This window comes from Lycium barbarum, chromosome 9 (genome assembly GCF_019175385.1).
Source record: "Lycium barbarum isolate Lr01 chromosome 9, ASM1917538v2, whole genome shotgun sequence".
Lineage (NCBI taxonomy): Eukaryota > Viridiplantae > Streptophyta > Magnoliopsida > Solanales > Solanaceae > Lycium > Lycium barbarum.
The window spans coordinates 8,063,939-8,083,932 of NC_083345.1; the positions used below are offsets into that span (position 1 = coordinate 8,063,939).

A 19,994-nucleotide genomic window follows, 5' to 3' on the forward strand; every position below is an offset into this window, starting at 1 on the left:
CTTGTGTTCATTGTTAGCATATGTGGATCCAGAACTTGCCTGGTAGGTCGTGCCATATTGCTTAGGATAGTCGGTTGTGAAGTGATCATAGGCTTTCCTTCTGAATAGTCACGTCAGCCTTAAAAAGCCCAAAACCTGTTCTATATGAATATCACTAGTTCCCACGTTGAGCCTTTGGCTTTTTCTCTTGATTAGTTGTAACAAACCTTTTCCCCATTTCATGAATTCATTCCATCTTTGCACCCATTCCCTCCTTGACACTACTAGAGAAAAGAGGCAAATCGCCTAAGCTGGGGGTGGTATATGTGTGAAGTAAAGGCCAAGAGCCTAAAGCTGGGGGTGTGTGAGTTGCATAGTCGAGAACTTGATGTGATAGCGAATTAAATTTGAGAAAGGTTTATAAAAAAAAAGATCATATATATATGTATATATATATATATATATATATATATATATATATATATATATATAGTTTTATAACAATAATAATATTGTCTCATAAAAAGATTGTAAATTCTGGTAAGAGTAAAATCACATCTTAGTCATGAGTTGAAGAATGAATAGATTGGGCATGAAAAAAAAAGGGGTAAAAATTTGTAGTGTCGAGGAGGATGAGTCACTAATTCCCAAATGAGTATCCTACCCATCCCCGAGCCTACATTACAACCCAAGAACAAGTCCTATAGTGATCACAATTGAACCATCCGAAAGTGTTAGGCATTGAAATTAAAGGCAAGAATATGGTATCTGCACTTGTGAATCATGAACTTATTTGTGAGCGCGAGTGCTTTCTATTCTCATCCATCCTTGTCCCGATTCTTATTATAAAATTGTGCGTAGGACATTCTCTAATCTAAGTGAGGGCATAATGGTGAATACTCGCACGCATAAATGCTTTTAATAATGTGATGTCATCGATTGAAGCGTCAGGGTCAATTCTAATAAGTTTGTTTTGAAAGAACCCTGTTTGGGAATGAGAAAAAAAGGGAGTTGATTTGAAAAATGCACATGCCGGTAGCGATGAGCAAGCACCATTGTAGTCACTTCTACTTTATTTTTAGCATAGTTGCAATTTTATTTTGTGGTTGTTTTGTCTACTTGCTTAAGGACAAGCAAAGATCCTAAGTTGGGGGTGTTGATGTGCCACGGATTTGTGGCACGTTCGACGCCTTTTTACTATGAATTTTGGTTGTTTTCAAGTAAGTCTGGTTCTCGTTAATATGTTTCGTTGTGTTTTAGGAAAACAATGGCCCAAAAGAAAAAAGCAAAGAACAATAGAAAAACTGACCAGAAATGAAGAATCGACGTTCCGTCGATCAGCCGACGAACCGTCCTTTGAAGCGTCGATAAGCTCGATTTTCCAGTGATGACAAAGTTGAAGACGACAAAGGACGGAGGCATCGACGAAGCGTTGAATTGATCGACGCTTCGTCGTTTGTGTCGTCAAGCAGGATCTCTCAACAAGAGGAGAAAAAGACGGAATACTCGACGGAGCGTCGAACTGGTCGACGGCACCGTCGAATGGAACACATTGCTGAAGGTACAAAAGACGGAGAAATTGATGGATCGTCAAACGATCGACGGTCCGTCAATCTTGCCATCGGGGGCAATTTTGTCAGTTTCTACTGTGCGTTTTTGGAGCCTATTTAAAGAACATTTTAGGTTTTTTTTTGGTATTCAGATTTTATTGTAACCACATTAAAAGTTCCATTGGTGGGTGAGCATTGAATACTCCCCTTTTGAAGCTTAGTGAAGACAACAAGATTCCATTTTCCATCATCTTTATTACACTTTGTAAGCTTTATGTCTCATTTATTGCTTACTACTTTTGGGTCCACAACTTTGATTAAAGAAACTACTCACACATTATGGTCTCAAAAGTAGTAAGCAATAAATGAGACATAAAGCTTACAAAGTGTAATAAAGATGATGGAAAATGGAATCTCGTTGTCTTCACTAAGCTCCAAAAGGGGAGTATTCAATGCTCACCCACCAATGGAACTTTTAATGTGGTTACAATAAAATCTGAATCTATATATATATAAAAGGAGAGGTACAAGCAATGTGGTTAAGCCAAGTGGCAAGCTAATAACAAGCCACTTGGCAATTTTAAGACAAACTTTAATTGGCTATGTAATAAAATTGAATTTGCAATCAATATAAAGGTTTTTTAAATGATAAACAATCTTTATCTATATCGTATATTTTGAATCTAATGACATTTATCTAAAAAGATTGAAGTCAACGGATGATCAGTAGTATTTTAAATTGTTTCTCTATCAATATTTACATTCTTTTTTAATTAATTAGAGATAGGATAAGTATTTACATTTAAATGTTTGTTGAGCTTCAAGCTAGATAAAAGATAGAAATCTTGAATGAGAGATAATAGGATAAGTATATCATGCATGATATCAATAATTTTCATTTAAAAACTAAAGGAACTGAGACCTCACGATTGAAAAGTTCTACATGAACTCAAACATTTTATTCTTTGCTATATTTATGCTTTTACATTAAACTCTATCAGCTATTTCCACAGCCACATATCACTTTGTACTTTGCAGAGGTAATTTAATTTCTTTCTTTACATAACTTCTCTCTCAAATATTTATTCTATGTATCATTTCTTGCTTAGTCTTTCAAGAAAACATAAAGATTATGTTGTTATTGTGATCCTTAATAGTAAGTTCTATTGGCCATTGATGCACGTATGATGTGTGAGTTTTTTAGAGGTAATTTAAATTCATTCATGTATATTATTTTTGATACTTTTTTTGCTTCTCGATTCCATTTTTATTAAAGTAGAAGAATTCTTCTAATATATACATGCTCCATATGTTTCTATGTTTGATGTAAGTAGCACCAGGAGATTATATATATATATATATATATATATATATATATATATATACACACACACACACACACACACACGATATTAGAAGAGTGAATTGAATATAATGCTTGGATCGACATGCCTGTTTTTGGTGATTAAATTTCAACCTAAGGGTATTTGTGTCATTTCGATTTTAGATTTTCAAGGGGTAAAATCATTAAAATTACGCGGTTTTTGCTTTTGTATAAACTGCTATGGAAAGTCTTAAGCTATGTTCTCTATTTTCGATCTTCTGTTCATATAATTACTTTTATGTTTGCATCAAATTCCATATCATTTTTTAAGGCAAAAGAAATTGGTTTTATTTTGACAGAAGAAAATTATGTTTTGGCTTATATAATAGATGTTACTTATCTTTTAATCATGACATATTTATTTACACTTATTTCATTGTTTTGCCGTGAACTTGATGATTGACATAATTATATATTTCTCAAAAAATTATTGTTACAGAAGGAAATTTTTTAAAGCAAGGTAACAATGCAGCAAGTTCGTAGTGTATTGCGTGATGTTTGTGCGGGAGGTATGTCAAAATAAAATGTGTACATTCTATTAGTTTATGCAACTACATTTACCCTACAGTACATTCCTCTTTTACTATACCGGTAACACGAAGCTAGCTTATTTCTATCATTAAAACAAGAAGCCTACTGTAAAGTGGTAATCAATTTTTATACGAGTATTAATAATTAAAATATAAATGTCATTGCTAAATTTGTTCATTGTATAACTTATTGAATCTGCAGCATACATTAGGTATGTCTGATTGATATTTTGTTGATATCATTTATAATGTTGGTCAGTTATTGGAAGGAGTCCTTCCTTCTAAGGTGCAAATGAATCAGATAATTTTTAATTAATAAGGTTGGTTTGGACAAATATAATAAAAGATAACATGTCTAACTGACTAATCCCATTTCTAGGGGTGTTCACGGTTTGGTTAAAAACCGATCCAAACAGAAAATAAAAAACAAACCGATTAAATAAACCGATATTTACTTGGGTTAGGTTTGGTTTGGTTTTGAAATTTTAAAAACCGATAATATTTGGTTTGGTTTTGGTTATACTAAAAGCAAACAGAAGAAAAAAACCAAACCGACAGATTTTATACATAATTTTATATATATATATATATATATTGATTTTTTATAAATACTTTTGAATAATTTATATAATTTTTAAGAATTTTTTTATCTCTAATAAGCTAATGAACTTTATACCTTAAGCCGATTTTAAAAAAGAAATCCATAAACTCAAACTCATTTATTCAAGAAAATAACTATATGAGATTTACCTAGATTTATTTTTTGTATTTATTATAAATTTTATTCACTTAATTGAAATCATAAATCCTAAGACATTTTCTCCATAATGCAAGAAACTATAGCTACCGCAATTAAAGGGTAATAACAGATTATAAGTTGGAAAGGGATAGAAAACTCTCTCCTAATTGTAGGAAAAATATCATGAAAGAGAGAAATACCGTTAATGTTCTTAAAAAACGAAAAACCGACCCAAACCGACCTCAACCAAACTGACGGATATGTATTATATTTGATTTGGTTTTGTTTTAATAATTTTAAAAACCGATTATATTGGTTTGGTTTTGGTTTTAACCCAAAACCGACCCATTTCTTTTCATCCTTATGGCTGTTTTGTTTTTGAAAGAAAATCTTTTTCAACATACTTATTTTTCTAATTTGAAAGTTGTATCTTTCCTTATAGTTTCTTAAATATTCTTCCATTTAAGATAAGAAAACTCAATTGCATGTAATACAAAATAATAATTGAAAATATCAGTAGATTTCATGATAAGATAAGAAAATAACTTCTGTATTTATACTTTGGTTGAATTCAAAGTTACACTTCAGTTTTAAATATGATATAATTTTGACTATAGGTAGAAATGTTAAATGGAGAAAACTAATTAAATACAAGAGAAAGAATGTGCAAAGAAATTCGGGGGGGGGGGGGGGGGGGGGTTCATAATATAAGAAATTGAAGAGTTGTGAACAATGAAATATTTACATATAGATTTGGTTATTTGGGGGTTGGGGGTAATCTTCATTGAGTAACAAAATAATAGTTTTGAAATTTTAAGGCAATATGATCTAATATGAGTAAATCCAAAATTTGAAATAACTAGAAATAATATTTTAGTGGTATATTAGTGATAAAGAAAAATAGAAGAGCTAGAATGGGTTATTGCTCATACTCTAACTCAAAATGTTTGTCTTACTTTTAAAAGGTAACCTCCCAAAGTATAAGACTTATTAGAATTTAAAATAAGAATATTTGGAATTATATTATAAAAAAATAAATTATAGCTAAGACTTCATAACGGAAGATTTAAAATATAAAATATTGAATATAATATGTAGAAAACTAATTAAATACGAGAGAAAGAATGTACAAAGAGGGGGGGGGGGGGGGTATATTTATACTTGGAATTAATTTTAAGAATATAATGAAGTAATTGGATAATACACAAAATATTATTCATAATTTAAGAAATTGAAGAGTTGTGAACAATGAAATATTTTCATATAGATTTGGTTATTTGGGGGTTGGGGGTAATTTTCAGTGACTAACAAAATAATAGTTTTGAAGTAAATCAAAAACTGAAATAATTAGAAATAATATTTAAGTGATATATTCGTGATAAAGAAAAATATAAGAGCTAGAATGGGTTATTGCTAATACTCTAACTCAAAATATTTGTCTTACTTTTAAAAGGTAACCTCCCAGAGTATAAGACTTATTAGAAGTTAAAATAAGAATATTTGAAATTATATTATTAGAGATAGAAAACTTATAGAGAGAAAACTAAGAATTAATTTTAAGAATATAATGAAGTAATTGGATAATACTAGAGGGTTGTGGGTGGGGGGGGGAGCGTAAGAGTTGTGAACGAATTATTTAAAATTTAAAATATTGAATATAATAGAGTATATTTAATAATAATTAATACGAATATAAGGGTTGTGGGTGGGGGGGGGAACGATTTATACTTGTTAATTTTAAGAATATAATGAAGTAATTGGATAATACGAGAGAAAGAATGTACAACGTATATTTATACATATTTTAGTGAATCAGTAGAAAAATATGAAGTGAAATGGGTTAAACTCTAAATAATATTTTCATAATTTAAGAAATTGAAGAGTTGTGAACAAAAATATTTTCCTCCCAATAGATTTGGTTACATTGTGTTTTGTAGAATATTATCAGACTTAATATTGTCCGTGCAAAATGTTTGTCGAAAGATTTAGTGATAAAGAAAAATAGAAGAGCTAAGTACCAAATTAAAAAATTTTAAAAATACCAAAACAAAATATCATGTGGGTAAATTTATAACACAACATTCATAAATTCTTTTCTTTCCAAACCACATTTAGAAGTAAATACCATAAATAATAGTTATGCCAAATAAACTTTTTCTTTTGTAGTGATATGATTTTTTATATGTTAGAGATGATGATCAGGATTGTGTAATGATATAAGGTTAATCATCACAAGATGATAATTAAATATTTGTTAAATTAATATAATTCGATGTGCTCAAATAAGTAAAACTATAATTTAATATTATTTCAGCATCAACTAATTTTCAGTAAATCTTTATTTAAGTTTTACATTACTCATGATGTTAATCAGTAATAATTTTTAATATTTCACAAATTAAATAATTATAAATATGTCAAACAAATAAGATAATAATTTTCTATGATTAATTTCGTTTGATACCGACCGCGCGTCGCGCAGGTACGAATACTAGTACCAAAACAAACCTAAAATGTTCTTTAAATAGGCTCAAAAAACGCATAGCAGAAACTGACAAAATTGCCCCCGATAGCAAGATCGACGGACCGTCGATCGTTCGACGATTCATCGATTTCTCCGTCTTTTGTACCTTTAGCAATGTGTTCCATTCGACGGTGCCATCGACCAGTTCGACTCTCCGTCGAGTATTCCGTCTTTTTCTCCTCTTGTTGAGAGATCCTGCTTGACGACACAAACGACGAAGCGTCGATCAGTTCGACGCTGCGTCGATGCCTCCGTCCTTTGTCGTCTTCAACTTTGTCATCACTGGAAAATCGAGCTTATCGACGCTTTAAAGGACGGTTCGTCGGCTGATCGATGGAACGTCGATTCTTCATTTCTGGCCAAATTTTCTTTTGTTCTTTGCCTTTTGCTTTTGGGCCATTGTTTTCCTAAAACACAACAAAACATATTAACAAGAACTAGACTTACTTGAAAACAACCAAAATTCATAGTAAAAAGGTGTCTAATGTGCCACAAATTAGCGGCACATCAACACCCTCGGCGAAAAATTCCACTGTAGATATAGGGTAAATTTTCTGAGTCTATGTAGATATATATGTTTTGAACACCCTCAACAACATGGAAAAGGCTAGCTCAGCAGTTTCAGGGTGTTCAAAATAAATCTCTAAGTCCTGGGTTCTAGCCTGAGGGACATCATATTTTTTAAAGTTTAGCTCTTATTAATTTTTTCATTTAATTGATGAAAAACAGACGACGCCGTTTAGCTACTTCTAATTTTTTTTTTTCAAAAATGTCGTGGAATTAGGAATTTTTAATCCCAAAAATCCAAAAGTCAAAATCAGCTCCCAGTAAACCTTGTTTCCACCAACACTTGGGTATAACAATTCACAAATTACAAAGCACCGCCGCAGCCACTGGATCACCGCCCGCCGACCGGAATATCTTTCCAACTACAGTAGCTTTCTCTGGTGACCGCTAAGCAACACATGCTTGCAAGATTTTGAATCATTGTGAATCATGTGAATGTTATATTGATACAAGAAATAACAACAATTTAATGATGAATACGTATAATATTGTATCCATTATCTTTTTTCTCAGTACAGGTTCATGGTTCATCTTTGATTTTTGTCTAAGGAAATGGACCATCATTATTTGAACTCCGAAAAAAAAGTAATGATAGAGAAAGTTTGTTATTTTGGTGAATATATATGATAATGGACTTCAACATAATTTATCTCTTACAATCACATAAATAAATTTACAAAACTCAATTAGTTTATCTTATCTAAGTAATTAGTTTTTATTTTTTGTTTAAGGGTTAGAAAGAATGTAGGTTCATTTCTTTCTAATTACAAGCTCTAATCAAATAGCTTAAAGACACTTCTCTTCTATTTATGGAATATAGGTTTTTTTTTCCTGCTTTTCTATGTCAAGAAATATATGATAAACATATTGACTAACTATAAGAAAATTTAATAAGGTATGCATATAACGTAAAATGATATTTAACTAAGCGGTGAATTATTAAAAATTACATGACAAGTTTTGGAGGATATTAATGAACACTAAAATAACATGAGTGTAGTTAATTTTGAATTGATTTTTTTAATAGCTGGAATTTAATTTGGAATATAAACTTTCTAAAAAGTACGTAGTTTGTATTTTTCTTTAAATGAAAGATAAAAACGAATATTTTTACTATAAAGAGGAATTAAGTTAGGAGTAATTGGAAAACCTTAACTATTAGTATAGATTCTTTTCAGAGAATATGAATATGGATTGGAACGGGTAAAAATGAAATTCAATAGTTGGGAAAGAAAGTAGCTATAAAAGTTAGATTTCAAACTTCTTTTTCTACCCTAAAAGTTTTTTAAGGAATCACTTTAACAACCTTTAATTATCCTTTACATGCAAGAGAATATTACTTGACCAGAAAAATAAAGGAGGAGTATTAAAAATTGACTAGATAAAATAGTGGTTTCCACAAAACTATCAATCTAAATATTGAAGGAAATACAGACATATTGTAAATAGATTTGAGTAATAATTTACGATTAATTCCATTTGACATTGATCGCGCATCATGCGAGTACGAATACTAGTAATTGAAAATGAATGAGTTTAGTATTTTATTTGTCCGCTACCCACTTTATAGCTTTATGCCGGAAAGTCCTATTATGGAGATAAAATGCTCTCTTATCCTAGATCTTTGATAAAGATGAAATAATACCTTATCACCCCCACCACAACTTGTTGGTGGTAATGAATTTAGCACCTGAAATTAAATTAGACATGGTACTAGAAGATTCCAGTTTTAAAATTATAAAATTGGATGGTTGTTTCCCGTGATTCATTAATTTACTGTATGGTATGGTACAATATGGTGTTGTACTGTATTATACTGTATTAATGAACACAATGTTTGGATAGACTGTATCTTTTGTTGTGATTTAATAACATTTCTATTGTTTGGTTTGACTTTATAGTACTTGTATAATAACTTGTACGTTTACTAAAATATCCTTAACTCTTAATTAGAAATTAGTTTATATATATCAATAAAACTAAGGTAAAGGATAAAATGGGAACTAAGTAAGTGGTGGGTGGGGGTGGTGGAGGGGTGGGTGGTGTGAGGTGGGTGATCATGGGATGAGGGTGGGGATAATGGGTGGTACGGTGGGGGTGAGTAGTTATGGGGTTGGGGTTGTGTAGTGGTGAGGGATAGTGGGTGAGGGTCGGGGTTGTGTGTGGTAAGGTGGGGGTGAGTGGTTGTGGGGTGCAGGGGCGGATTTATAGGCAGCACAGGGTTTTCCTCGAACACCCTCGGCGAAAATTCCGCTGTAGATATAGGGTAAATTTTCTGAGTCTATGTAGATATATATGTTTTGAACACCCTCAACAACATGGAAAAGGCTAGCTCAGCGGTTTCAGGGTGTTCAAAATAAACCTCTAAGTCTGGGTTCTAGCCTGAGGGACATCATATTTTTTAAAGTTTAGCTCTTATTATTTTTTTCATTTAATTTCTGAAAAAACAGACGACGCCGTTTAGCTACTTCTAATTTTTTTTTTCAAAAATGTGGTGGAATTAGGAATTTTTAATCCCAAAAATCCAAAAGTCAAAATCAGCTCCCAGTAAACCTTGTTTCCACCAACACTTGGGTATAACAATTCACAAATTACAAAGCACCGCCGCAGCCACCGGATCACCTCCCGCCGGCCGGAATTTCTTTCCAACTACAGTAGCTTTCTCTGGTGACTGCTAAGCAACACATGCTTGCAAGATTTTGAATCATTGTGAATCATGTGAATGTTATATTGATACAAGAAATAACAACAATTTAATGATGAATACGTATAATATTGTATCCATTATCTTTTTTCTCAGTGCAGGTTCATGGTTCATCTTTGATTTTTGTCTAAGGAAATGGACCATCATTATTTGAACTCCAAAAAAAAGGTAATGATAGAGCAAGTTTGTTATTTTGGTGAATATATATGATAATGGACTTCAACATAATTTATGTCTTACAATCACATAAATAAATTTACAAAACTCAATTAGTTTATGTTATCTAAGTAATTTGTTTTTATTTTTTGTTTAAGGGTTAGAAAGAATGTAGGTTCATTTATTTCTAATTACAAGCTCTAATCAATTAGCTTAAAGACACTTCTCTTCTATTTATGGAATATAGTTTTTTTTTCCTACTTTTCTATATCAAGAAATATATGATAAACATATTGACTAACTATAAGAAAATCTGATAAGGTATGCATATAACGTAAAATGATATTTAACTAAGCGGTGAATTATTAAAAATTACATGACAAGTTTTGGAGGATATTAATGAACACTAAAATAACATGAGTGTAGTTAATGTTTGAATTGATTTTTTTTAATAGCTGGAATTTAATTTGGAATATAAACTTTCTAAAAAGTACGTAGTTTGTATTTTTCTTTAAATGAAAGATAAAAACGAATATTTTTACTATAAAGAGGAATTAAGTTAGGAGTAATTGGAAAACCCTAACTATTAGTATAGATTCTTTTCAGAGAATATGAATATGGATTGGAACGGGTAAAAATGAAATTCAATAGTTGTGAAAGAAAGTAGCTATAAAAGTTAGATTTCAAACTTCTTTTTCTACCCTAAAAGTTTTTTAAGGAATCACTTTAACAACCTTTAATTATCCTTTACATGCAATAGAATATTACTTGACCAGAAAAATAAAGGAGGAGTATTAAAAATTGACTAGATAAAATAGTGGTCTCCACAAAACTATCAATCTAAATATTGAAGGAAATACAGACATATTGTAAATAGATTTGAGTAATAATTTACGATTAATTCCATTTGACATTGATCGCACAACGCGCGAGTACGAATACTAGTAATTGAAAATGAATGAGTTTAGTATTTTATTTGTCCGCTACCCACTTTATAGCTTTATGCCGGAAAGTCCTATTATGGAGATAAAATGATCTCTTATCCTAGATCTTTGATAAAGATGAAATAATACCTTATTACCCCCACCACAACTTGTTGGTGGTAATGAATTTAGCACCTGAAATTAAATTAGACATGGTACTAGAAGATTCCAGTTTTAAAATTATAAAATTGGATGGTTGTTTCCCGTGATTCATTAATGTACCATATGGTATGGTACAATATGGTGTCGTACTGTATTATAATGTATTAATGAACACAATGTTTGGATAGACTGTATCTTTTGTTGTGATTTAATAACATTTCTATTGTTTGGTTTGACTTTACAGTACTTGTATAATAACTTGTACGTTTACTAAAATACCCTTAACTCTTAATTAGAAATTAGTTTATAAATATCAATAAAACTAAGGTAAAGGATAAAATAGGAACTAAGTAGGTGGTGGGTGGGGGTGGTGGAGGGGTGGGTGGTGTGAGGTGGGTGATCGTGGGGTGAGGGTGGGGATAATGGGTTGTAGGGTGGGGGTGAGTAGTTATGGTGTTGGGGTTGTGTAGTGGTGAGGGATAGTGGGTGGGGGTGGCGGAGGGGTGGGTGGTTGTGGGATGAGGGTGGGGGTAGTGTGGGGTAAGGTGGGGGTGAGTGGTTGTGGGGTGTAGGGGCAGATTTATAGGCAGCACAGGGTGTTCACCCGAACACCCTCGGCGAAAAATTCCACTGTAGATATAGGGTAAATTTTCTGAGTCTATGTAGATATATATGTTTTGAACACCCTCAACAACATGGAAAAGGCTAGCTCAACGGTTTCAGGATGTTCAAAATAAATCTCTAAGTCCTGGGTTCTAGCCTGAGGGACATCATATTTTTTAAAGTTTAGCTCTTATTATTTTTTTCATTTAATTTCTGAAAAACAGACGACGCCGTTTAGCTACTTCTAATTTTTTTTTTTTTTCAAAAATGTGGTGGAATTAGGAATTTCTTTCCAACTATAATAGCTTTCTCTGGTGACTGCTAAGCAACACATGCTTGCAAGATTTTGAATCATTGTGAATCATGTGAATGTTATATTGATGTACCTTTTCTATGATTCCATCCAAGTGATTATAAATTGTTTTCTTCTCCTTCTATATATATATACATGCATACACACACAGGTCAAAGTTGTTATTTGTTAAGTATCTAATGTGGGGTTTGCAAATTGCAAGTCCAAGTCTTCTGGTTCTTGTCACTCTTTTATCCAATTGTTTTGTTCAACATCAATTGTCCCACTGTTAGCTTTCACCATTATTTGTAATGTTGAGGTTTCAAATTTTGGAAAAAAAATATCTAACAAATTTATGATTTTTTTGGTATCTGCTAGATATTTAACTTTAATATCAACTCATCAAGAATAGAACACCGTGTTTTAGATTACTCATTTTATGTGCCACATAAATGTGTATTTACCAATAAATTAAAGGACCACAAAAAATGTTCCTTATTCTTCTTTGTAAATCTCCACTGATCAACATGTGTTATTCTTGTCAAATGGTCAAATCTGTTTAAAGAATCAACTATATTTAGCATTGAGATATTTATTTAACGAATCAACAATCTTAATTAGATCCAAGAGTCAATGAATAAGTACTTCACCAAGGTATCAAATTCAAGTTCGGGCTATCATAGTCAACCAAATCGGGAAGATGATAAGTTGGTATTTTACCAACTTATTTCTTCTTTAATCTTAGATTGTTGCTATGTTTTGATTGAAAAAATAGTGCATTTAATGTCGTTTACTTCCATTTTATAGGTTTATGTGATTTAGAAGTGATTAGAATAAACCAAGCGAAAATAAAGTCAAAAAGAGGCTAAATTGGACAAAAACTGCACAGTTATCCAAAACTGTCAAAAGTGGACAGTTTTGCAAAAACGGGACAGATTTGCAAATCTGAAAACTTAGGGCTTATTTTGTTATTTTTGGACTTGGAAAAAGTGGGGAACTACAAAAGGAAGACAAGGGAGCAATTATATTCATCTTTGGCCATTCAACACAAGCTTTGGAGCTAGGGTTTTACACCACACCTTTGGGGGAGAAGATTGGAGCTCGTTAATGATAAATTTCTCAACCCTTTCTTCAATTCCTTGCTTTGTATTGCTTATTTAAGGGTGTTGTATTTTATTCCATTACTTGAATATTGTTTATAATATTATTCATTATCAAGTGTTGGATTAAAACTCTTGTTATGCTTATGTATTGAATGATTTGTATTTCCAATGAAGTGGGTTTATTGTTTCTCTATTAACTCTTCAAGCTTTAATGTCCTTTAATGGTGTACAACATTATTTGTGCCTAAATACCCATACTTTGCTTGGAAAAGAAAGTAGAGGTTAGGAAAAGAGTTAATAGCAAGAATTTGGGGCATAATCCTCATCTAATAACTTGAGCTAGGAATAGGAAAGTTACTTGAGATTCAATTGGTTGTGCTTGATATCACACTCTAAGGCTTGGAAAATCTTAGAGTGAAATTCATTGATTTGGTTGGAAGACTTTCAATGAGATTTTAGAAACCATTATTTATTAACATAAACCCGCTCGTAGTTGTAAAATCATAAAATATATTGAATCGTTACTTGAGAGTTCCTTGTATCCAAGCTTGTGGCCATTGACCATTTTATTCACTTTCTAGATTAGTTTATATTTTTGCATTAGTTATAATTTTATCAAAAAATCAAATTATTATCAAGTGTTTGGCTTAGACTAGAAAGTGATAATTCCTTACTTGTTTAAATCGCCTAGCATATTGTTTCCTGTGGGATCGACCCCGACTCATAGTTGGATAAATTATATTGCATACGATCGTGTACACTTTCTCTTTGAGGAGTGAATTTGGACGTTATCAATTTTGGCGCCGTTGCCGGGGAACAATTTGACGTATTTGAGTTAGTTTGGGATTTAAGCTTGCTTGCTTTGGTCCAAACTTGTGAATATTTGTGTTGTTGTTTCGTTGCTTTATTTGATTTTTATATGAAATAAAAAAAAATGGCATCATATAATGAAAATTGGTCGGATGGCAGTTGTTCATACTTTGATGACCCTTGTCTTTATTGTGAAGGACCACACTCATGGCAAAATTGTTTGAATTCTTCCAGGGGCGGATTGTGCGCACAATCCCAATCCTATGAGTGGAGTATTTGTGATAGGTGTGGTGGTCAAAATGGTCCTTGGGATAATTGTGCTTATTTGTCCTTCCCTTCCCCGAACCCCCACTATGACTATTCTAGTTTTGATTTTGATAATAGTAGGGATATGGAAGTGGAAGAAGCCTCAAATGCTCAAAATGAGAGGATAATGCTCATGTTGGAGACCATCCTTGAAAAAGTGGAAAAACAGGACTTAGCGGTTAAGGACTTGAGGCAACCACTTGATGACTTGAGGCAAGCAAATTAATTGCAATGACAAAGCTATTCACACCTTGGAGGATCAAATTAAATTATTGGTTCAGACTCATAATGCACAACAACTTGAGGGTGTTGAAAGTAGACAAGAAGGTGGCCAAAACATGAATTTCTCCAAGGGTGGATTTTTACAAGCTTTGAATGACTCTCAACTTGAAGAAGGCCTTGACAAAGTGGAAATTGTGAGCTAAGATTGGCTTATGACTCAAGCTCAACAACTTGAAGCCTATGAGGATCATCGTGAAGGCATTTCGAGGATGATGGAAGAAATTTTAAAAATCCATGTTGAGCAAAGTCAAGAGTTGAAGAAACTTGAAATTGCTATCCGTGACTTGAAAGCCTAATTGAATGCAAAAGTTGAGGTATGCAATACTCAACGTCAAATAGTCATGGATAGTTGTTTTAAGTTGGTTTCCAATGAAAAAGTGATCAAGATTGATTTTCAAGAGCTAATGATGAATTGCCAACCGACCAACCCAAAAATAATGTAAGATGCCGAAGTTGAAGAAATGATACTAGAGTTGAATAAAAAGGTTCACAAAATAATTTTTGAGGACTAGTTCATTTGTGGGTGAGGATGTCAAAAATGGAGCTAATTTGAAAATGGAGCGCCTTAGACCACATTCCAACCATTTTTCAACAGTATGCTTGGTTAGTGAAATGGAAGTTGAACTAACCAAGCCTATGGAGAATTTTGGAGATGAAGAAGAAAGCGTTTTCATTTTGAAGTTTACTATGCCAAGAAGACAAAATGGCATGCCTCACTTACGGGCCAAGAAGTACAAAATGCGACACCTGAGAGTTGGACTCTTTGACTTTCTACCACCGTCCCATGAGCGTCATCATAATCTTGATTCAAAGTTGGGGCGCAAATTCATATCTTCCAAATGGAAGGAAAAGTGGTAAAGGTAACCGTCGTGCCGCGACGTTAAATCAAGTGCTTGATGGGAGGCAACCCATCGTTTTAAAAATTTTAAATTGTTTTTGAAATTTTATTTTTTAGAATAGTTTAGTTTATGGTTTTTGACTAATCTGCAAAGTTTCAGAATTTTTGGAATTGTTTTGAGCAGGTCGGGTTTTTAGAGCAGCCACAAACCAGTAGCTGCTGCTAAAAAAAAAAAATTCCAGGTGACATCACCTGCGAGTCGCAAGTACTGTTCGCAGGTCGTGACAGTAAAAAAATAAAAATTTAATTGCTCTCAAACTATTTTATGTTTTGTTTTGATTATGTACAGTGAGGACACTGCAATGTTTGTAGTTGGGGGTGGCATGCGGTAGCACATTATATTTTAGTTATGCTTGATTTGTGCCCTTGTCGGGCTTTTGTCTTATGTATGAATATTGTGTGCTCTTGCCGGACTTGTTTTATGATTGTTGGTGTGGCTATGGATAGTTGTTGTTACAAATGGAACTTGCTCAAAGTTTTGAAACTTTTTTGTTGGCATGTTGTGGATTAGTCACTTTTATTATTTTATTTCCGTTCTTAGTTAGGTGGTTTAGGAGTAAAAATGGTGTTGAGATGTGATTTTTTTCCCCTTGACCAATTTTGGCTTGCTTGGTACCAACTTATTTAAACCTTGGCGTATGAATTCTTGATTTTTGAAAAAACAAAATGATTGAAGTAAGGATTATTGTTGTGACTTTTAGACTCAATTTTTGGCTCTTACTTTCACTAATTAGTCTCTTTAGGCTATGACTGACTTTGTGAGTTCATTTTGTTCAATTAGTTTTTGGATACTTTCACTTGAGTTTGCATGTGCCATGTGTGGTGAGGTTTTTGTGAGTTCTTTTGCATTACTTGTGGTCTAGAACTTGTCCGGAATGTGTTTCAAGGCGAAATCCTAGACTACACTTGGTTTAAAAAATGATGTTAGGCCTTCCTTGGACTCTTTTTGCGCCTTAAATATCCTACCCTTGCATGTTTTCCCTAGTTAACCCCTTTTGAGCCTTTAACCTTTTCTTTGACAACCATGTTACAAGCTTTACCCTGTTCTTCATTGATCCATCTTTTGGTACTCTACCTCCTTAAGTGCGTTGAAAGTGCAAACATAGGCTAAAAGCTTAAGTTTGGGGGTGATGGTTGGAAAAAGTTGTTATGTGGGGGTTACTTTAAAGGTGAAAACGTGGAAAAAAAATTAAAAACTTCCTTGTTATTTTGAAAAAGAAAAATAAAAAGAAAAGAAAAATGAAAGAAGAATAAAGAGTTGTGAATAATGGGAAGACTAAGTGGTGAAATGAAAAAATGAAGAAAGGGGTGGAAAAGTTTCAAAGGAAGTGTGCTTTGAATGTTGAAAATTGTAGTGCTTAGGGTGGTTTTGAGTCACTTTTACCCAAATTGTGCCCTACCTTAACCAAAATCCTACATTACAACCCTTTAAGTCCTAGTTAATTTTGAACCAAGTGTGTCTACATGCGTGGAGAAATACATGAAGGGCAAGCTTATGGTACTACTTGTGTGCATTTGAATATCTTTGTGTGAGAGAGAGTTAATTCTTTCTATTTGATATCTCATTTGAATTACATTTTCTAAGTGTGGGATTCTCTCTTGAGTGTGTGGGCACATGGTAATTTAAGTTGTGAATTTGTTCCATTTTCCAATTGAGAGGAATGAACAAAAGAAAGTTGTTTTGTGATAATGAGGCAAATTTTGAAGCTTTAGTGTCATGACGTGATTGCTACTTTGATTAACTTGGTGTTTGAGCACTTGAAATGAAAATGAAGTTTTTCAGAAGAAGTTGGTGATTCATATGTTTTGGATTAATTGTTGGTACCAATCAAAGTCATGTGTTTGTGCTTAAAGTGGACCTTTTTGACTTGGTATGATGTTGGTGCACTTTTGAATGGAGTCCTTTGAAGGAAATTATAATTTGATTTGCTTGAGGACAAGCAATAGTTTAAGTTTGGGGGTTTGATAAGTTGATATTTTACAAACTTATTTCTTCTTTAATCTTAGATTGTTGCTATGTTTTGATTGAGAAAATAATGCATTTAATGTCGTTTACTTCCATTTTATAGGTTTATGTGATTTAGAAGTGATCGGAGGAAACCAAGAGAAAATAAAGTAAAAAAGAGGCCAAATTGGACAAAAACTGCACAGTTTTGCAAAACTGTCAAAAGTGGACAGTTTTGCAAAAACGGGACAGATTTGCAAATCTGAAAACCTGGGGCTTATTTTGTTATTTTTGGACTTGGAAAAAGTGGGGAACTACAAAAGGAAGGCAAGGGAGCAATTATATTCATCTTTGGCCATTCAACACAAGCTTTGGAGCTAGGGTTTTACACCACACCTTTGGGGGAGAAGATTGGAGCTCGCTAATGATAAATTTCTAAACCCTTTCTTCAATTCCTTGCTTTGTATTGCTTATTTAAGGGTGTTGTATTTTATTCCATTACTTGAATCTTGTTTATGATATTATTCATTATCAAGTGTTGGATTAAAACTCTTGTTATGCTTATGTATTGAATGATTTGTATTTCCAATGAAGTGGGTTTATTGTTTCTCTATTAACTCTTCAAGCTTTAATGTCCTTTAATGGTGTACAACATTATTTGTGCCTAAATACCCATACTTTGCTTGGAAAAGAAAGTAGAGGTTAGGAAAAGAGTTAATAGCAAGAATTTGGGGCATAACCCTCATCTAATGACTTGAGCTAGGAATAGAAAAGTTACTTGAGATTCAATTGGTTGTGCTTGATTTCACACTCTAAGGCTTGGAAAAGCTTAGAGTGAAATTCATTGATTTGGTTGGAAGACTTTCAATGAGATTTTAGAAACCATTATCTATTAACATAAACCCGCTCGTAGTTGTAAAATCATAAAATATATTGAATCGTTACTTGAGAGTTCCTTGTATCCAAGCTTGTGGCCATTGATCATTTTATTCGCTTTCTAGATTAGTTTATATTTTTGCATTAGTTATAATTTTATCAAAAAAACCAAATTATTATCAAGTGTTTGGCTTAGCGTAGAAAGTGATAATTCCTTACTTGTTTAAATCGCCTAGCATATTATTCCATGTGGGATCGACCCCGACTCATAGTTGGGTAAATTATATTGCAGACGATCGTGTACACTTTCTCTTTGAGGAGTGGATTTGGACGTTATCAGAAGAAAATGAGAATCATTTAGTGGCACCATTGCATTTTTCTCAAGAGTTCGATTTAAGTTCTTTAGAGGCCGATCCAGGTGAAAGAACTCAAATCTTGGACTTTCATCCAAATCATCGTGATGCTATTAGAAGAGATTATCTTCAGAAACGTCCTTGTCAACCTCCATTGAAAGTTTTTCCTCAAACGTTGATTTCTGGAGATATGCATCGTTTCAATCGTGATTGGTATGTTGAATTTCCTGATTGGTTAGAATATAATGTAAGTAAAGATGCAGCCTTTTGTTTGTATTGTTATTTATTTAAGGGCAATAACAATCGTCAAGGTGGAGGTGATGTATGGTCTGGTTTGGGGTTTAGGAATTAGAACAAAAAGGATAGTTTGACAAAACATATTGGTGGGCCGAATAGCATCCATAGTCAATCAAAAAGAAAATGTGAAGATCTAATACGACAACAACAATCTTTCATGTTGTATTTGATAAGAAACTTACTCAAGATAAGCATGGGTATGAGATCAGCTTAGCAGCTTCAATTCGTGTAGTGAGACTTCTTGTGAAACAAGGATTGGCACTTCAGGGTCATGATGAATCTAGAGCATCACTTAACAGAGGTAATTTTCTTGAAATTCTTTCATTTTATGCTCAAGAGTGTGATAAAATTCATAGTTTTGTATTGGAAAAGGCTCCTCAAAATGATCAAATGACTTGTCCATTGATTCAAAAAGAAATTGTGCTTGCTTGCAAGATTGAAACAATTAAGGGTATCATAAAGGAACTAAATGCTGACTATTTTTCCTTATTGGTTGATGAATCTTTTGATGTATCACGCAAGGAGCAAATGGCAGTTGTTTTACGATATGTTGATAGAAAGGGATTTGTGATGGAGCGACTTCTTGACATTGTTCATGTTAAAAATACTAGTGCTTTAGCTCTAAAAGGTGCAATTGTCAATTTACTTTCTCAACATTCCTTGAGTCTATCTTGAGTGCATGGACAATGCTATGATGGAGCAAGTAATATGCAAGGTGATATCAATGGCCTTAAAATGTGGATTAAGAAAGAAAGTAGATCGGCTCATTCCATTCATTGTTTTGCTCATCAACTTCAATTAACTCTTGTTGGTGTTGCAAAAAAATGTCTTCAAGTGGGAGAACTTGTACACTTGGTTTCAGATATTTTGAATGTGTTGGCGGCTTCTTATAAATGTATGGATGAATATCGAGAATCTCAAAGGAAAACAATTCAAGAGGCTTTAGAAAAGGACGAGCTTAAAACTGGTAGGGGCTTGCATCAAGAACTTGGTATTTCTAGAGCTTGTGAT

The 19,994-nt window shown here is 32.8% G+C and overlaps 1 protein-coding gene across 1 annotated transcript; it reads left to right on the plus strand.

The window, feature by feature from the left end:
* The first annotated feature begins 3,379 nt into the window (after positions 1 to 3,379).
* LOC132611603 (uncharacterized) lies at positions 3,380 to 19,658 on the plus strand. The gene is made up of 3 exons (XM_060326010.1): positions 3,380 to 3,422; positions 18,674 to 18,933; positions 19,158 to 19,658. Exons 1-3 carry the CDS (start codon positions 3,380 to 3,382, stop codon positions 19,656 to 19,658), a joined length of 804 nt encoding a protein of 267 aa, XP_060181993.1.
* Positions 19,659 to 19,994: the final 336 nt, after the last annotated feature.

Coding starts and splice junctions, on each gene's coding strand:
- LOC132611603 (XM_060326010.1), top strand. CDS start 3,380: ATGCAGCAAGTTCGTAGTGTATTGCGTGATGTTTGTGCGGGAG. Junction 3,423..18,673: donor GCGTGATGTTTGTGCGGGAG/GTATGTCAAAAT, acceptor GGACGTTATCAG/AAGAAAATGAGAATCATTTA. Junction 18,934..19,157: donor CTGATTGGTTAGAATATAAT/GTAAGTAAAGAT, acceptor GTATTTGATAAG/AAACTTACTCAAGATAAGCA.